Below are 18108 nucleotides of genomic sequence, written 5' to 3'. Positions count from 1 at the left end.
TGTGCCTGAGGATAGATCGATCTGAACGGCAGCTCATCCCGCAAATGAAGGTCTGTTCCACTTGTTTACGCCTTCCTAATATCCACGGCAGTCCCAACTCCCGCTTTCAACACACACACACACACACACCATCGATCCACTCTCCACACCCTCCATGTCCTTGCCTTCACGAGCTGTTCCACGTCGGAGATATGTTACCACAGCCTGTTTTACCTGCCGGTCTCGAAAAGTAAAGGTATCCTCGTCGAGCCTTCCGTATTCCTTTCGCATTTTCTCGAACTGGATGGGTGACTCAGATGATGTGACGTGTCTTTAGTGTAGCGGGGAGCAACCCTGCAGCCACTGTGTCGCGAATAACCTCGAATGCAAACTCGACAGCACCGTGGATCAACGCCGCACCACCGATCTGAAGCGGAAGTTGGACAGTCTCGGAGAGGACCACGATCTCCTCCTGCGGCTGGTTAGGACCCTGCGTCACAACAATGCCTACATCGACGAGCTGGTGGACTATATCCGCAATCGCAATCCATCCTTGAGCCAGATCAAGGCATTCATGGACGGAAGCGCAGGACGGGATGAGATGGAAAAGACTCCAGAGTTACTCGGGGTCTATCAAGAGATTGACCAATTGCACCGAGTGCCGGCCAGAGACACGACTTGGGCGTCGGACATGGACCGGCTCTGTGGTTTGCCACTCTTTTCCGTGCCTGCCAAGCCCTGGACCGAGATCACCGACGATGACGAGTTCGTCTCACATCTAGTTTCCCTGTGGTTCACCTGGCACCACTCTTCCTTCAACTGCATCGATAAGGACCTGTTTCTCCGGGACATGAAGTCCGGAGTGGTGGATTCGCCCTTCTGTTCTCCGTTTCTCGTGAATGCGATCCTTGCCGAGGCCTGTGTGAGTGGAACTCCCCTGTGCCTCCTTGATTGCTCACGCCAAAGACGCTAACGATCGGATTCTCTAGTTCTATCCAGCTTACCCGGAGACCGATGCGGTTCGAGGCGACTTATCGACGAAGGGCGAGGGATTTTACAATGAAGCAAAGCGGCTTCTCGATGTCGAAGAGAGCCGAATCAGCATCACCGCCGTTCAAGGCATGGGAGTAATGTACTCATGGTAAGAAAGCTCCATGAGCTCTTTCTCTCGAGTGCTGAGGTTGATTTTGCAGCTTTTGTTAATACAAGAATTCCAGCACCTCGACGATGGGCAAGGATAGACAGGGGTGGGTGTATCTGGTTCGCGTTTCCAACGCCGTGCGCATGCTGCGCTCCAGTCAGGCGCAGCTACTCCCTGCGATCAATCTTCCGGGAGCGACCTGGACTCGAATACTAGATAATCTGGAGAGGGGACTGTTTAGTACCACCACGTTAGTATCCTTCCCCGTTCATATTGTTGGGTTCCCGATATTGACCCATCTTTGCAGGATGAGCTGCCTTGCTCTTCAGAAGCCGCCTCAGATGAACAAGCCCACTAGCATCCGGCTGCCCGTTCACCAAGACAAGAACGATTTGTGGATGCCATATCCCCTCCAGGACCGACCGTGTCCGGCTCATACAAACTGTGTATCAAATGAGAGGACAAACTTGGGAGGAATCGCATGGGAGGTAGCCCACTACTGCTTCGCGAGTAGCGATAAACCGCCCCGGGCGGATATTGAGGCTGCAGTCAAGCGTTGGCATGAGCAACTTCTGGATTGGGCCACAAATCTTCCAGAATGCCTGGCGTACACTGACCAAGCCATGCCGTGGGTTCTAAGTCTGCAGTAAGCTGATCATGTCCCCTTTACACTTGATTTCTGCTTCAAAATAACCATACATCTATCCTGACAGCATGTATCATCATACTCTGATCATGACGATCTATGCCTTCCTCAAGACCCCGCCTCCGGACGCCGATGAAGCAACGCTCGAGTCGGCGTCCTCCGCGCGACAACAATGTATGACATCGGCGCGGACTGTCAGCGGCCTCGTAGGTGTCTATTGGGCTCGATGGGGGATGACACGAATGACCTGCAGCGACATGCAGTGCATCACGATGTCACTATACACCCTAAAAGATGACCTCGACGACGAAAAGAGCCACCAAGCCTTTCGGGCCCTCCGTAAGACCGCCATGCCGTTCTGTGAGCGATGGCTGATATTGAAGGGGATTTTCCTGGTACAGATTTCGACAATGCAGACGAAGGAAAACTTGCCCAAGGACTGTCTTGAGATCTCCCGCGACTTTGGGGAACGACCGAGGATACCCGAGACCCGGGAAAGCGACAACGATCTGTATTCTGATCTTGCGATCGCGTTCAAACAACAAATCGATTACAGTCTGGCGATGAGCGGGAACTGGATCGTGCGTGGGAAGCGTGGAGCTACCTTAAGTGTCTCAGAGGAGGCCAAGGAGTAAGCCGGCTACAAGGGAAGAGGTTGAGATCGATTGTGCTTTAGCAAGTTGCCTGCCCTTCCTCTTGTTTCGAAGCCATTGCAAGTGGCTTTTGGATACAGGCATATGTATCATCCCGCGCCGAAATGATCAATGTGTTATCATGTTGGATAAATTGCGGGTGTAGCTGCCAGGGCTGTCTGGCAATCAAAAGTAAGTCCATACCTTCAACTAACATTAGCAGACGGCTACTGGTCGTCATGTATCTGTAGTATCGACGACGCGCAATTAGTCCTTGCTATCTCGTTTCAGGGACCATGAAAGACATACAGAATAGAGCATATAGACAGGACGAGATTGGTGAGTATTACGGCTCTATTGAACTGGACATGCGCGCAAGTCAACCTTCTGCATTCACGTAGAATCACACGATTCTTTTGGTAACGTACCATAACTTAAAGAGACCATTGCATCTGTTGTTGCAGGTCATCTTATTTTATGCATCCCTTAACCCGGTTCTGATTGGTTAAAACCACCCCCCCAATGGATGCGGTGAACAGGAGCCTCAGGCTGTAGTTGATGCCTGAGGCAAAAGCTCTGATTGGGAGCCCATTACAGCACTAAACCTAAAGCAGGTGGAGCGATCTTAGCCGAGGCTATAACCGAGGATTTCGAATCATCCTACCTCCGTTCTACGTTCATACTATTAAAGGCTAAAGGCTGGTGGAACGAGGCACTCTGCTTTTTAACTGGGCTAGGGAGGTAATGGACGACCGACCATGCCTCAATCTCAGACCCGCATGGGCACGCGTCGACGCCGTCTGCGGAATCTCCTAAGCTGTGAGAATTGACGATTCTCCAAATTGCGCTGTGACCGCCAACACCCCTGCGGCACCTGCCAGCGACGGAGCTTGACCGCGACTTGTGCCTACAAGGATCGCGGGCGAAATGAAGACGTCGGTCTTCGGAATAGCTTCCTTGTTCCAGGCCGAGGGGTCCGTTCTGGAGGCATAGGCCGGTGAAGTTCAACCGCTCGATCGGGGCGATGTTGCCGACATAGGGACCCTCCATACCTGAGACGATGCCCACTTCTTCTTCGAGGGTAAGCTGGGAGACGAAGTCTTCCGCGAGGGCAAATGCGTCTTCCCGGCCACGGCCATCGGCGTCGGCTGGACCGATTGGTGTGGGATAGGTGAATATCGTACGTCTTGGGTGCGCCCACAAGTCTGACGCTCTGGGCCGGTTACGTCTGGTCCTGATCGGAGTTAAAATCAGTGATGTTTTGTGCGGGACATCTCACGGTTTGCCGTGTAATTGGCACCTATCGGAGATATCTTCCAGCAATCTTCACAAAACAGTTCAGTATGGGTTCAGGATTGATAGTATTATGAGATAGAGGTGGCTCTCCGGACACTAGGAACTTTAATTACCTCAAGATGTATAACACCCTAGTGGGGAATATATTCTATGAAGCCGGAACATATCCTAGTACTATACACCACGAGAACCATTAATCAACCCAGCAATATAGCAAGAACCCAGCACTCAAAGCTTCCTAGTGATCATGACGGCATCCTAAATCAAAGTCAGCCTAACCCTCACCAACCTCCACCAAAAGGTTCGAAATCAACTCACCTGCTGCCCATTCGACAAAACATAAGGCAACGTCCTGGTCTCATACCTCAGCACCCTCCCATCAACCACCTGCTCACTCTGCCCCATAAACTCCGCATACGGCTCCGCACCAGGCAACCAAACATTATCAGCGACAACATGCGCGCCCCGAACCAGCAAACCCAGCCTCTCCACCGTGAGAAGATCCTGCAAATACAACCTTCCCGAATGATCCAAGAACAACAAATCCAACGTAGCCTTCCCCGCCAACTGCGCCAAGGAATCCCTTGCGTCGCCCACCAAGATAGTGACGAAATCCCCCAATCCGGCGAACTCGACGAGCGAGCGCGCGATAGCCGCATACTCGGGGTTATACTCGAGACTGCAGTAGCGGGTGCCACCGGCGCGCCGCACCTCTTCCCCGAACTTGATGGCCGAGTAGCCGATGTAGCCGCCCAGCTCAGTCATAGTCTGGGGCTTGGTCGTGCGAATGAGATCAACGATGGGCGCGCTCCGCTCAGGCCCGATCGTCATCATGCATCGGTTGTTGTCGGCGGCCCATTGGTCGATTTCGGCGAGGATGGACGCCGGTTGGTTTTGGAGGGAGGATGCGTTGGGGTGCTGCAGAATGTGGGTTTGGAGGGCTTGTTCGCGGCCGTCCTTGTAGAGGAGAAGGGGGCGTGGGTTAGTTTGGGGATGAGTGTTAGAGGGGAATATCGGGACTCACCCCGTGCCAGATGGTTGCTGGAGTCGGTGCGCTCATTTTATCTTGGTAATGCAGATGGAAGCAGATAATCAGATAACGGCGAGCGGTTGTCTGGGTTTGTTGAAGGGGGTTTATGTATACTGGTTTTTATACTAGGTAGGCTCGGTGCTAATATCAATCTTATCCGATGGGGAACCCTTATCCCCGAGCTCGGGACCGAGCTCGCGCTTGAGAGCCATAGAACGCGGTGCTCCGAGCCAGTATCATGATCTAGGTACCCGGAACCTACTCCAATCCGTGTTCAAGTAGTAGTAAAGCCGAAGATACCCCCGAGCTGGTTTTAAAAGCATGAAGAATCGTCACGCCAGCTTCAGGGAGTCGGGCCGATGGTTACAAACCACGCCATGGGGTGCTGCAACATCTCCATGTCATAGCAATAAAATTACAATGAGATCGAAGACAGCATGATGGAAAAAGGTTTGTCTTACTGTTATTGCAGGACAACGGAGTTCAAGCCTCAGACTGCCGATTGCGGACTTGCATTTCCAAAAGTGCTGCCTTACAGCACTGAGGTTTACCTCTGACTCACCACTTGCCGTACGAATATCAAGCATCTCCATTTCACGAATAAATGACTGAAACCACCTAGACTAATGGTTTATTCCCTACTACCAGAAAGCAAAGAAATATTCAAGCACACAACGGGAGAATGTCGCCGAGAGCAATGCGATAAACAAAGAACCCTCCCCGAGGCACTGAAGAAGAAGCGTTCTTGGGGAAATGTTCCCTGGTAAATGCCATAACGTCAATAAAGTCGCTGAGGTATATAAGGTGTTTGAGTGACCGAAGTAACTTGAGTCATGCCCGCACATGCCACACACCCTATCACCCAACTGCAGTGACTCAACTTATCTTGGTCCAAGGCTGTAGCAGGAAGATGGTTCGAAGATTGAGTGAGGCCACACGGCTGGCGCAAGGGCTATCCCAGCGGTACATTGATTTCCAAGATCGATATAATGATATACTGGACGCACTCGTGCGGGCCGACAAGCCCTTGAACCCGGAACAGGCAGCTATACAGATGGATTACTTGTTCCGTGCCGAGAATTTCGGGCATGCCGATGACAAAGCTCATTGCCTCGAAACCCATATCTCTGGGATGTACGCGTCACTACTAGAGGTGCCCGCCGATGCCAATCCTCGGGGTGATAGGAAGAAAGTCATCACATCTCTGGTCGACTTCCTAGAGGCGTTGACCAAGTTGTCGCGCAGGGCGGAGGGCACAGATTCGTGTACCGGGCCGATCATCCTCTGGCATACCACCCGGCATTTTGATGCTATCATGTCCGGCAGCTTCGATACGGTCCTGAACAAGCTGGTCGTTGCCGTAGAGCCGGACCGCGCTCGACATGTACTCGACATCTTGGTCTTCGCTGCCGAATTAGCTGCCCGAGAGGTGTGGGAGGACCCTCAGCGCCCGCTCAACATGCTTAAGATGGCATTGGAAACGCCCGCGGACCAGCTCCTGCTCAAATCAGACATGCGCATTGTGATTGCGGTCTCGCTGCTCGGCCATGAGGCGGCCACAATATACGGCTATTCCTCTATCCAGAAGAGCTACTTGTCGCGCATGGGCGAGAAGGGCAGAGCAGAGTTCGAAGCCGAGCACCCCCCCCGGCACACTGTTCCGGGAGAAGGGAGGCAAGGCAGGCTACACCATGGAGCGTTGGCAATTCTGGAAACAGGGTATCACCGAGCTGGTTCCACTGGCATCCGGAGGCTCCCAAATCCTCGGCGAATGGGTAGTGGCAGTGATGAACGGGATCGAGGCCAAGTATCCCTCCGGTGAAGTTCCTCGTCTCAACTCCCGCGTGCCCAAATTCGATGAGCTGTTCAAACCTTACATGATGCTTGACAATCCTCCTCAGAATGACCGCTCGCGGATTCGTCTTAGTGTTTAACCGCAGAAAAGAAATCTGAATTTCCTTACAACTATCATACTGTTTTATTGTTCGCTCGTAGTTCCATCAATATAGATGAAATCGTGGATCCATTCCAGGCCAGAGACAACAAAGAACGAGACTAACATAGTTCATAATTCACTACTAGAACTCTTTGAGCACAAACTGGGGTCTAGCGGGCTGATGCTTATTCTACTCATATCCCAACTTTTATGTATACCATCTCTCCTCCTTCGAGTAATAGGAGTTTCGGAGGGAGAAACCCGGATAACGGCACAGGCGACTCTGATATATTTACAAGTCTATGCTTACTAGTCACCACAAGGCCAATTGAGAAATGACCTCTTGTTGAATGACAACCAGAGTTTACAGAAAAAGAAATAAAGTCCAGTACAATAAGTACAAAGTTTCTCCCCACAAGGCTACAAAGAAGCCATCATAACAATATACTCAAGAAAGGCATGGGCCTCCACCACAGAGCAGAGAGTACGTCGCCTGCATCAACCAGCTAACTCAGGCCGAGAGAAGCAAAAACTCGCGAATATCCTGCAGGCCCTGCAGATCATGCGCGATATTATACTTGGTCTTAGATTTAGATACCTTCACCAAGGGGGTGGAAACCCCGTCAAAATCAACGAGCCAAGCATCGCGATGCTCATGGTCGATAACAACGTTCTCCGGCTTCGCGTCTCCCCAGAATTGTCTCTTCAGATGCATCGTAAGCACCATATCCGAGATCTGGTCGTACCACTTCCGGCGCTCGGCGATGTCCACTGCGTCGATATTCGGGATACTACTTAGATCCACCGAGGGGATGTACGTGTACAGCAGGCCAGCGGCCGTGGTCCGCGGGCTCATGAGTCCTTCCACCCTGGGGATACGGAGCGATAACGGCGCCAGGGCAAAGAGCTTTTCCACCGCGCGGCATGGATCAGACGAGTCATCATCATCATCGCTAGGTGCGCGCTTGTAGAGGTAGTCCTTCCCGTTGATGGTGACGCGATACACGGAGCCACCCTTGATCTCGAGGAAGGAGTCCACATCCGACAGCTCGAAGACAGGGAGCGCCGCGAGATCGTCCATGGGGATCGTCACGCCATCGGCCAGACGATCCAGCAAGCTGTCACCTACAGGATCCCCCTCCTTCGTTTCCTCAGCCGGGAGAGAGGGAGGCAAGCGAGTGACGATCTGCGTCTCCTTGTCATCGGTCTCGAATTGGAGGTTGACAGGCGGGTGCAGCATGTGCGCCTCGAAGCTGTTCCGGACGCGCATCGGCGCACTCGTGAAGAGCGGCTTACACGCGGTCAACCACTCCTTGATCAGGGGCCGCAGTTTGTCCTTGTTCGTCTTCATAGTGTGCTGAAATCCTCGATCTCCTGGGCCGAGGTACGCCGCCGACGGAGCCCGTACTTGTGCTTTTTGGTCACGCGCGATGCGAATGGGAGGCTGTTTGAGTGCAGGTTGAAGTTTGTGTCTTTGTATCGGAAGCTGAATCGCACTAGAGGGACCAGGCTGTCGTAGTCGGTGTTCTCGAGCCGAGCTTCGAAATGGCCCATTGCGCGGTGTGCGCGAGGGGACTTGGCTGGCTCGGGCTTCGCATCCCCTTCATTGTTGCTGGAGTCGGCGGGGGCGTTGTCGTTGTTTCGCTCTGCGTCGATCGCGAATCATTGGCTGGTGGGTGAGAAGACTCAGTCTCTTGCTTGTGGTTGGGGACAGGCAGGGCAAACTCACGCTGAGGATCTTCTTCTGGCTGTGTATTTTCAATTGATTTGGACGAGCCGGCACTCGATCGAGATCGTCGCGGCATTCTGTCACAGTACAGTCCGAGGCAGGTGATCATTAGTTTCGAAGCAGGGGGAGAGATTCCAAATATTAGTTAAGCGGTGGGACCACTAGAAATTAAATTTATGCATTGCAGAGAAGACGAGCAGGAGAGTACAAATATAAGACGTTGGGGAAGCAGCATCTGGAGTGTAGAGGGCTGGACAAAGAGCTCGTATCTGTCTTTGTTCGAATCTCGCACAGACACTTCAGAGCTTTGCGGATAATAATGGTCACAGAGGAACAAAGGCCTCGTTGGAGAACGAAGGCAAGAAGGATCAGAATAGAAGCCAAAAACAATTTGAAATAGACCCCTAGTGTACTCGCTACCACTTGAACATTTCGTAAGCCACCGAGATATTGAAAGTTTAATCGATATTATGTATGTGATAGAATGTAACAGCAGACTAAGTTAAGTGCCCAAATCATAATTTAGAAACAAATAACAAGCAAAGACCTAATGGGCAAATCCCTTGGTTTTCAACCAAAAGCAGGATTTCATATGAAACTAGAAAGAATACTTTTGTCGGGGGAAGGTCAGCAGATCTGGAGCACTATTCGTGAAAGTGCATCATAATCAACAAGGAGGAGGCCCAGTCTCCGCGAAACGTCAGGACATTGGAAGCGAAAATTGCTGTAAAATTCTAAACAAAAGGTCCATTCCACGTGTATGGAGTTTGTAGATGTAGATGCGCGAAATATGTCTTTAGCAGCCAAGACCCTAGTCCGTCGGCAAAGAATTGTTGAACATCCCGAGCTCATGAGACTCAGAACCCTTCTTCTCATTCTCCATCTCTATCAATCCCAATCCCAGATCCTCCCATACTCATGACCCAATCATCGGACTGAGATAGCATGAGACAGGCCCGGGCCGGGACCTGCCCCAGTGGGAGAATCTCGGCGAAACATTTGTACGCTTTCAGAGGCGCCCGAAGATACAGAAGCTCCACAGCCAGCCAGAACTTTCACGGCTTGTTTCAGAAGATCGTCTGAGACGTCCAGATCAATGGTCGGATCCATGTATAGTTGGTCTTCTTCTTCCCTCGCCCTGAACAGACATCGGTTCATCAGGCCAACTGGAATCCCGTTCGCCTCGAGATGGTTGGCCACCTGAAAGACCCAGGCGATGTTGATTTGCTGATCCGCGGAGTACTCAAATGAAGACATGATTGAGATGGGTAATTCGCGGTGGAACTGTTTCTGTCTGGCACGAGCGGGCAATGTTTGTCGAGACATAATGGTAGCTGCTCTTTCTCTGATGATGTGGTAAGCCAAAGGACGAGCCTGACATCTCCCACTCACGCCGGCTGGAACCACGTGGGCCTCTCCTGTCTGCCTCTATTGCGACAGAATTCCTCGTGACGGCATTGGAAAGCCCCGCTTCAATGGGCGGGCATGTGCATAACTCTAACGAATCGGTCGTGGCTCTGGACTACGCTCGGTTTATGGTCGTGTGGATAGTTGTGGTCCTCGCGGCCTGTGTTCTGTTCGTATATCTTCCCGCGTAGTGTAATGGTATAGTAGACTGCAGACATTACCCCTTTCGGCCGTGAACGGCTTATGAGGGGCTCATCATACAGTGTACGATGGTTGGCAGGTGAATGGATTAGGTGTTTTTCACATGCGGAGACGAAGTCCGGCTGACGCTTAACCTCGTGTAGCTCCGGGATCTGCCTGGGTAGAGTCACGTATTCTTTCCGTTGGCCTTTCCCTGTCTTGTATGGTCCACATGTATCATCACCGATGCGGACCTTTCCCGCCTCTTGAACCAGCCCCGACTGGATCCCTGAATCTTGATCGCTGGGGTTTGCAGTCAGTGGGACCTCTTTCTCGGTGTAGCTGGGCAAGTAGTGGTGGCGGATGCGCAGGGATTGTAGAGATTTGATCTTCTTCGATGGTTTGAAAAGAACCCCCTCACCCGCCTTGCAGCGTTCCGAATATGTTGCTTCCGATATTGGTCCTTCCAATATGTTAGTCTAGACTTATGTATATAATTTGTATTGAGCTCATATTAATTTGGGAGGTCGGAACCCGAGCTATGATTAATCAGGGATACCATCTGTAAGGATTGAGGCTTTTCTTGAACACGGTAAGTTGAAGCACCGTCAATTTATCCAATTACCCTCCTATCTCGGGGTGTCTCTCATCGAGTAGAGAGTGCAATGCGATTGCCGCCACCATGTTGTCAAGTGAAGCATAGATCTGCGGCATATGGAGAGCTCCCGAACCGCAATCCATCGGCGGGTGCAGTCTTTTCTCGACAGTGCGTCGAATTGTGCAACCCTTTAGCTCTTCAACTTCATAGGTGACACTGTCCATCAAGACTCCTAGGACTGTAGGGCGGAATTTGGGCCTCGATTTATCCCCTCTCTGATCTGCGCGGCGATCATGTATTTGTGCAGTTGGTCGGTGCCATGACTTGACCGAACAAGTCACCCTAGGGATTTTCCGTGCCCATTGGCCTCATTTAGACAGTTTCCAAGATAATTCCAATCCCGTATTGTCTTCTTAACAGTAGAATGAATCGTCGGTGAAATACCGGTACGAAAATATCTCAGATGCTGTTTGTCCGGTATAATTGATACGGTCCTTGGCCTGTCGCTCTCGAGCGAGAACATTGCAAGATCCCATAAGGGAGAGATGGTATAAGTGAGGTAGTCGGTGTCCTGTTCCCAGACTCTTGACGGAGTCGATCAGGATTCCCGGTGTGTCTATAATTCTAGGCTGTTGACCTGTTTCATATTGCTGAAATATGTCGAGCTTCTGATCGTGCTCTCGGTCTGATCGCCTTGTCGGTGCGATGGCTTTCTCAATATAATAAATCTTTGTAGGGAATATTGCTGTGCGACCTGTAGAAACAGTTAGTACGGTGCAACACTTGGTAAAGTAGTAGCCAGGGGACTTACAAGGGATAGAATAAACATAATCACCGAAAATTCCGATAGCAGCAGTTCTTTCTCTTCCGGATTCAGAGCAAGTAGCTTCTCCTTCAGGTCCTGCATTGATGGTCGACCTTGTCGGTTAGGGATTGCAGGAAAGAATACCTTGAATCCGCAGAAGTCTGCGCAATCGTAGTCAATGCACGCCTCGACCTCACTTTGCAATGCGGAATATTCGGGCCCCTGTCCCGTGCACATAGACTTTTTCTTATTCCCTATTGCCCGATACTGCAGGCCACGACTGGCGCGTGGACTTCCCTGTTCATGGATAATTGGTCGCAGGATTTTTCGGGTGCTAAATACTGCCTGCCGGGTAAAGGTTGCGCCTCGGTCTAGTAGACACTGCACTGTCGAGTGATGCTCGCATGCGACGGCCGCGCGGAGCGGTGTTGAGGTGTTCTGGCGGTCGAGATTAGGATCCAAGAAATTTGAGGTAGCCGCCAGTGATCGCCACCTACCGGAGCTGCTCCTGGGCATTAACCTGTTGTTTTGGGGGCGACTTTTGAGCTATTGATTCAGATGGGAATGGGTCAACCCGTGAAGACGATGATGAGAAGGGGGTGGGTGGTCCATCTTGCTGCCAATCTGCACCATGTAAACGATCTGCTTCTGGGCCGTGCGGCCATTTGTTGGAGGGTCCAGTCAAAAAGCCACGGAAGCTTGGGATCAAGAGTTTCCATGCGCGTGTGGCCGGATTATCCTCAGTGGGAGGCCAGGGCGTTTATTCATCCCGGGGATGTCTCTTCTGTGGGCCGCTCACGTTCCACTGTAGTTTTTAGTCAGTTACAGTAGGTAGGAATATTTCGAGATCATACCTTGAGACACCTCTCGTGTAGAAAACCCCGGGGAAAGAACCCTGCGTAAGACCTCCCCATCCAAGGTACGGCTTCCGATCAAACCGAATTGTCAGGAGTCGAATCTTTACAAGCTGGGCCTCCCACTCATAAGATCTTGTGGGGGTTGATGTCGGATGTGAAAAGACTTGAAAAGTAAGAGGACAGGCGAGACCCTCCGATTTCGCCTCTGGATGTTCATTGTGGAGTATAGCCTGGAGAGTCTTGCCAGACCGCAGGCGTCCCGAAGGAGATTGAGAGTGCTCGGCTGGTGCTTCGCACTCGTTCAGCTTATTTGTCCAGGTCTAACGAAGTTCGACCAGGAGATCCCCTCTCCGGATATGTCCCCGAGTCTGCGCCGTAACCGCATACAGTGATCCCGTCACTTGATTACCAAAACCCCAAGGCAAGAGCTGTCCGCGGGCAACTTAAACGAGAAAGTTTTTCTCCACAAAGTTAAACAAAGCAATACATTCGTGAATCCGTGAGACACTCCGCGAGAGTTATCCAAGCAGGGGCGCAACAGTATATTTGCGTGTGGAGCTTTTTCACAAAAGACTTGCCGATCTTGGTCTTCAGGATCGAATGTCTTCATGCGGTGGTTACCCATGGAATAGGCATGGTGCGTCGATCGGGAGGTTTCAGCCTCCACCGACCTCTTTCTTCAACATAAATGGTGTCACCAGGCACAGTGGAGGGGGATTCAAGCTGCATGCACCGCGTGCGGGAGAGCGAAGGGTGCAGGTCATTGCTTTTATTCCTCGCGATCGTGTACCTCGGGGACTTCCTCTAGAGCTTCACACAACTCAGAGACCTGGTCAGGAGAGCGGAGTGCGAAGCCGTGAATCGCGTTGCGCGAGAATTGCAGTTGCAAGCCAAAGAAAACAGTCGCGCGGCCAGGGGCACCGAGCCTAGAGGAAAGCAAGCAGGACGGCCGGCGGGCATGAGCGAAGAGGGGATGTATGGGATGGAAGACGTCGCAGGTGAATAATTTTTTGTTCTTTTTGTTCTTTCTGTTAGGCTTGCTGGGATGATGCTGTAGACCCTCTGTGGTGGCGGTACAAGTGAGTTCTTCTGGAATTGTCTGAACACTGTCGTGCTCTGTCGAAAGGATGCAGCGGGTGTTCCGTTCCTTGTACGCGGGGCTTCGATGTGGCGATAGCAGCTCTGTGCACCCACATAGCACAGCAGTAATTTCCCGTCTCTGGTTTTGGTTGACCTCAGCCTGTTTCCAAAGGGTCTCCCACTGGATTGCCGGAGAGCTGTTATGGCCCGGCTCAACGAGGATGACATTGGAACAGCAGGGGTGCAGGGTGGCCCCTGTCGACGCACATTGGTACGCCGTGAGGAGCACCTGCACGCTGCTATCAAGGTCGTTATACTCTTCCGCGGCGGCAGTGCGCGCTTCGGCATTCATATGCGAGCTGTTGAAAGCACCCAGCGGGCGATCCTCGTGGGCTGGAAGCGTCGGAAACGCAGCTCAACACTAACCCGACAGAGTCTGCTCTGGCTCAGTTGTCGCCGGGCCGGTAGGACGAACGTGATTTGAAATTGAAGTTAGGTTCAATCCCCAGAAGCAGATTTCATCCTTACTTCTGTCACCATGGATTGGAACTCGGCATGCTCCGCTCGCTCCAAGCACTGTCGTCCAGTACGGTACGTGAAACCCCAGGTGGGTGCGCAGAACCAAAACTTTGGGTGCTTGGCTCATGGAATGTTGCAGCGTATTCGGCCCCATGGCGGCTATTTAGAAAGTCCGGGGCTGCTGAGAACCAGTTTCTTTCCCTATGACCTGGCAGTCAGATACCAGGCTTTCTTGTTCTCGGGAAGCTGCTACAGCGCCAGACATAGCTCGACAATTACGTTTGAGGTAGTCGTCATTTGTGCTGATGAGGGTGCGGACCTCCATCGACTCAGCTCCGCCTACGCCCTGCAACCCCACGCCCTATAGCGAGTATAGGGTGACTAAGTCGTGTGGAGTGTCAAGCAAGAGTCGTGGGCGCGGGAACGGACTCAAAAACGTACTCGAAATGGTCTGCATAGCCAAGGCCTGTGACAAATACCATGTCCGGAGCCGGGGGGTGCGGACATTAAACATGTAGGCCTCGCCAGACTGCTCACAATGTAGGAACCAAATAAAACTACAGAGGTGAGGAGGGAGTGCCGCGCCTGAGGCAGGTACAATTGGCGCATCCCACCTTCGAATATGCATCATAGTCTTCAGAGGCACGGGTCTGTTGCACCATGCGACCGTGAGGGTGGCGGAAGGAATACGGCAGAACCTTCAAGCGCTGGATGTGCCCTCTTTGCGATAAAGGTTGGGCCCCACGAGGCCACTCAGTATAGCACCATAGATGCAGCACGGTGCTGTCACCGGAGGTATGCTGAGACTAGTTGCAAGGTGGATGTTCAGAGCACATTCTCTGCACAGGCTGGGATTATTCCTCTAGCCATAAAAGGCAATCACCATAAAAGCAGTCTGCGCATGAAGGATTTCATTTCGTGGTGGCCGTTGTCAGAAAAAGCACAGATATCCTTGGACGCCAGGAATGTGAAGGGACTCTTGGTCCTTACTGCTCTACGCGAAGGTATGAAGTTACATGTAGAGCATCCGACTGGAGAAAGACCTGGTGACAGAGAGCGCATATCGCTGTAGAGGCTCAGCCTGTTTGCTTGGGGCGATGAAAGAAATGCCTGAAAATGGACCAGGTGCACAGGGCAAGTGTATTCGTGGTGAAAATCCTAGCCCGCTCGGATTGTCCTCCCATCTCGTTAGTGAGCAGTCCGCGGACGCTATGGCTTTGATCCTCACTTTGAAGCAAGACTACCTCACCATCCTCTTTTGCAACTCAGGTGTATCGGCAAGCTCCGTTTCGCTCAACAAGTGAACAAACGATCAAGACATCCCTTGGACCCAATATTGTTCATAATTATCATCACAGATGGGTACTGGGACCCGTACTCAACGGTACAGGATCCCATCTTCAAGACGATACCAGTGATCATTGCCACAGTGCTCTATTGTCTCTACCCATGACCAACACCTGAGGCCGCACCAGGTGCAATCAAAGGCGCGCGACAATAAACGGCATCGCTCGAACCTGGCACCGGCTCGATTATCGAGGAAGATGTGTCTGCATCTATCCTCTGTTCTCTTACGGGGCCGTACGATAGGTAGTCCGACCACGGTGCCCGCGTCACAGTTCATGAATTTCGGGGAAGATCTTGCACCAGCGCTGAAAGACGATATCACAGATTGGGCGGGTGCGCAGCAAATGCGGCGGACTTTACAATGGCCACGGTACTCGGTGACCATGCCGGCCAAGCAGACGCGATTCCCGTCGTCCAGCCTCTGGGGCACCCATTTCGGCCGCTTTGGCACCCGATTGATGCAGAGGGTACAGGTGGCGAAGTCGATGATCAGGGTGCGGGTCAGCTCGGGGCTTCAGGTACATTTGTAGACGCCGGGGCCTTGTACACGACGCCCAGGGCGAGGATCTCATCATCCGGCCTCAGTTGATGGTGGTTTCTCATCGCCGCGTTGACCTGATACCGGCCGATCCCCTCGGCGCCGTAGCCCATCAGAAGCATATTCTGGACCTGGCCGAAGTCGCCCACCGCATACGGCTACTTCGTAGTGGTGCTGGGGCTTCCATGCTAGTCAATTGCTCGCACGTATCTCCCAACGTCATTATGGGTCACGGGAGCTATTTTCGCCACGGTCATCTCAACGACGCCTCGTCATGTGGTCCCAGAAGCGCTGAGGCTCAGGGGCCTTGGTTTCGTTCGTCGCCTTCGATATGAAGGGCTCTCTTTGAGCCGGATGAGGAAGTCATGGCAGCCGTATCAGAGTCCCCAACACCCTCAAACCCAGTGGCTGGAACCTGCGGCAAGAGCCTTATCGTTCCAGCCAACCCACCCATTCACCCGATCTAGCATTCTCGAGTCCAAGGTTCCGTGTAGCGAAATTAGGGCTAGAGTGGTCGATTTCCACGGCGTCCAGCTGCTGGCGACCGCATTATGACTAGGAAGAGACAGCTGCCCCAGCCATCGGCCCTGGAATCCTGTCAAGACTATGTCTCCTACCACTACCGAACGTCAATGCACCTAGGCGCAGTTTATACCTGGCTGACTGGATTGGTAAAAAATAGTCTGCAGGGATGATTTATCCTTCGACCACTCTCTCGGGCTTTCTGCAGCGGCATGACACAGGCCAGAATGTAAATCCCGAGCTGCATCTGACTCCAGCCTACATTCAGGCGCGTGGAATCCAAGACAACAGCCTGGCGGCTGATAACAACCAGGTCGATTATGACGCCTCGGCGCACTTCGTCGTGGCGCCTACCAGGTAGATGTCGGAACGCTTGGGACGCGCTGCGGCGAGGGACCCGCAAGAAGCCGCGTTTCACAAGCAGAAATGAAACAGGATCTCGGGAAGTCGGCCGGTTGGCCGGTTAGAAGAGTGGTTGTTTTGAACTAGGCGGATAACAAGCCGGAATAAATGTGGAAACAGGGCTATAGGAACAGGCAGCGCCCATTGCTTAGGGACAAACATCGCGCTCTGCAGATCCTCGCTCTCGTGGCTCAGTTTCGAGAGTATGTTCTGGCGAACTTTTGGCGAGACCCGCGAAATATGAGTATCTTTGTCAGTTCCAAGAGCGCCACTGGAGAGGAGCACAGTGCACAACAACAGAATTAGAAGCCATCCTAAGCCGACCTTGACAATCAAAGCAACAGTCAATATTGCACGGCAAGGTCAGCGGGCCTTATGGGATGTATCACACCTAGAAGATGCAGGTAATGCTGTTATGTCACACTATCCCGGCAAACCGAGCAACCCAGACACTGCAACTTGGTCTCTCGGAGATAAGCTGGTTGTTGCCATTCATTGAGATAATGGGTGTTCCAGTGCGGTTCTGGGTTTCGCCAACAATTTTCGTCCTTGTGCGGGAGTGGCAGATCGCGTTCATTTCGTTATCTTGAGCATGCTGACTTTCACCGATGGGTATAAACATCGTCTTTTGCTTTATTCCATGTCCGTTACGATCTAGCCGGGGATTATAGCCTATACCGACCGAGTTGGCGAGTTCTCTCGAATCCTCAGGATCAAAATCGCGCAGGTGGGTCATTCGACATGCTTGGGCCCTCGAGCTCCTCCAGTTCTCACATTTCGATATCAGCCTTGGCTGAGGAGTCACTGGATCGACCGAGCAACGCTTATCGCGTAGCCCAACCCCTCTTGCATACCACCGCACGCGTTCAACGGCGCAGGGGCGCTTGTAGATGACCCTTCATCCGGCCTTGCCGCATCGTGCCGTCAGTGGCGGTAATGTACAGCAGTCTGTGCGTCCGCCGTCTTGATCCCAGAATTGATTGCGTCCTTAGTTAAACGATTGCTCGGTCTATCGTAACTGACACCGGCAGTAATAACAGGGCTGGCTGCTTCATAGAGGCTCGTGTGTCGAGAATCCCTCTGGACCCTTGGATTAGGCACAATACGGGGCCAATCATATCGAAAATAGCAATAGCTTCAATCAGTCAGTCACTTTGACTCTCACTCTCCATAGGGCCGAATGCTTACCGTGGCTAGAGATAGGGCTGTTCGCCCTCGGGCATCTGTGGGCGCTGTGATAGAGAGATCTGCCAGCTTGTTCCGGCTTGGATGGACACATGAAAGTCGGACCGAGAAATGGCAAGGAAGTCGTAAGAGTACAGTGCAGAGTTGGAACGTTATGGAGGGGTCTGTCTGGTAGCGGCAGGCGGATAGTTTGTAGCTCCTCAGGTAGAGCAGACGAGACGGCACTCTTATCATATAGACTGGGTTCTTCCCAGAACTTGCATAGGTTTCGGGAGATAC

At 52.3% G+C, this 18108-nt stretch overlaps 8 protein-coding genes across 8 annotated transcripts; 4 read left to right on the top strand and 4 right to left on the bottom strand.

The window, feature by feature from the left end:
• Nucleotides 1-154: 154 nt before the first annotated feature.
• BO97DRAFT_392908 (Zn(II)2Cys6 transcription factor) lies at nucleotides 155-2693 on the top strand (the record flags this gene model as incomplete). The annotated part of the gene is made up of 6 exons (XM_025693896.1): nucleotides 155-235; nucleotides 317-901; nucleotides 969-1120; nucleotides 1197-1370; nucleotides 1428-1766; nucleotides 1834-2693. The coding sequence occupies 6 exons, from the start codon at nucleotides 155-157 to the stop codon at nucleotides 2399-2401; spliced, it is 1899 nt and encodes a 632-aa protein (XP_025550112.1). The 3' UTR covers nucleotides 2402-2693.
• A 1310-nt stretch (nucleotides 2694-4003) lies between these two features.
• On the bottom strand, nucleotides 4004-4675 carry BO97DRAFT_454629 (O-methyltransferase; the record flags this gene model as incomplete). The annotated part of the gene is made up of 1 exon (XM_025699117.1): nucleotides 4004-4675. A coding segment is annotated over one exon (672 nt), but the record flags the coding sequence as incomplete, so codon positions are not given.
• A 959-nt stretch (nucleotides 4676-5634) lies between these two features.
• On the top strand, nucleotides 5635-6658 carry BO97DRAFT_425911 (uncharacterized protein; the record flags this gene model as incomplete). Its single annotated transcript, XM_025697102.1, has 2 exons — nucleotides 5635-6381; nucleotides 6443-6658. The coding sequence occupies 2 exons, from the start codon at nucleotides 5635-5637 to the stop codon at nucleotides 6656-6658; spliced, it is 963 nt and encodes a 320-aa protein (XP_025550110.1).
• A 513-nt stretch (nucleotides 6659-7171) lies between these two features.
• BO97DRAFT_415459 (uncharacterized protein) lies at nucleotides 7172-8465 on the bottom strand (the record flags this gene model as incomplete). The annotated part of the gene is made up of 3 exons (XM_025696392.1): nucleotides 7172-8104; nucleotides 8158-8306; nucleotides 8390-8465. 3 exons carry the CDS (start codon nucleotides 8463-8465, stop codon nucleotides 7172-7174), a joined length of 1158 nt encoding a protein of 385 aa, XP_025550109.1.
• An 851-nt stretch (nucleotides 8466-9316) lies between these two features.
• Nucleotides 9317-10798, bottom strand: BO97DRAFT_415458 (uncharacterized protein; the record flags this gene model as incomplete). Its single annotated transcript, XM_025696391.1, has 4 exons — nucleotides 9317-9734; nucleotides 10058-10439; nucleotides 10536-10558; nucleotides 10602-10798. 4 exons carry the CDS (start codon nucleotides 10796-10798, stop codon nucleotides 9317-9319), a joined length of 1020 nt encoding a protein of 339 aa, XP_025550108.1.
• A 189-nt stretch (nucleotides 10799-10987) lies between these two features.
• Nucleotides 10988-13989, bottom strand: BO97DRAFT_415457 (uncharacterized protein; the record flags this gene model as incomplete). The annotated part of the gene is made up of 6 exons (XM_025696390.1): nucleotides 10988-11356; nucleotides 11386-11899; nucleotides 12179-12184; nucleotides 12234-12556; nucleotides 13027-13709; nucleotides 13743-13989. The coding sequence occupies 6 exons, from the start codon at nucleotides 13987-13989 to the stop codon at nucleotides 10988-10990; spliced, it is 2142 nt and encodes a 713-aa protein (XP_025550107.1).
• A 468-nt stretch (nucleotides 13990-14457) lies between these two features.
• Nucleotides 14458-15139, top strand: BO97DRAFT_415456 (uncharacterized protein; the record flags this gene model as incomplete). Its single annotated transcript, XM_025696389.1, has 2 exons — nucleotides 14458-14839; nucleotides 14961-15139. The coding sequence occupies 2 exons, from the start codon at nucleotides 14458-14460 to the stop codon at nucleotides 15137-15139; spliced, it is 561 nt and encodes a 186-aa protein (XP_025550106.1).
• A 240-nt stretch (nucleotides 15140-15379) lies between these two features.
• On the top strand, nucleotides 15380-16603 carry BO97DRAFT_425907 (uncharacterized protein; the record flags this gene model as incomplete). The annotated part of the gene is made up of 3 exons (XM_025697101.1): nucleotides 15380-15682; nucleotides 15741-16035; nucleotides 16410-16603. The coding sequence occupies 3 exons, from the start codon at nucleotides 15380-15382 to the stop codon at nucleotides 16601-16603; spliced, it is 792 nt and encodes a 263-aa protein (XP_025550105.1).
• Nucleotides 16604-18108: the final 1505 nt, after the last annotated feature.

Source organism: Aspergillus homomorphus (genome assembly GCF_003184865.1).
Source record: "Aspergillus homomorphus CBS 101889 unplaced genomic scaffold BO97scaffold_25, whole genome shotgun sequence".
NCBI lineage: Eukaryota > Fungi > Ascomycota > Eurotiomycetes > Eurotiales > Aspergillaceae > Aspergillus > Aspergillus homomorphus.
The sequence above is the reverse complement of the archived record's forward strand: the minus strand, read 5'-3'. Positions and strand labels throughout refer to the sequence as shown.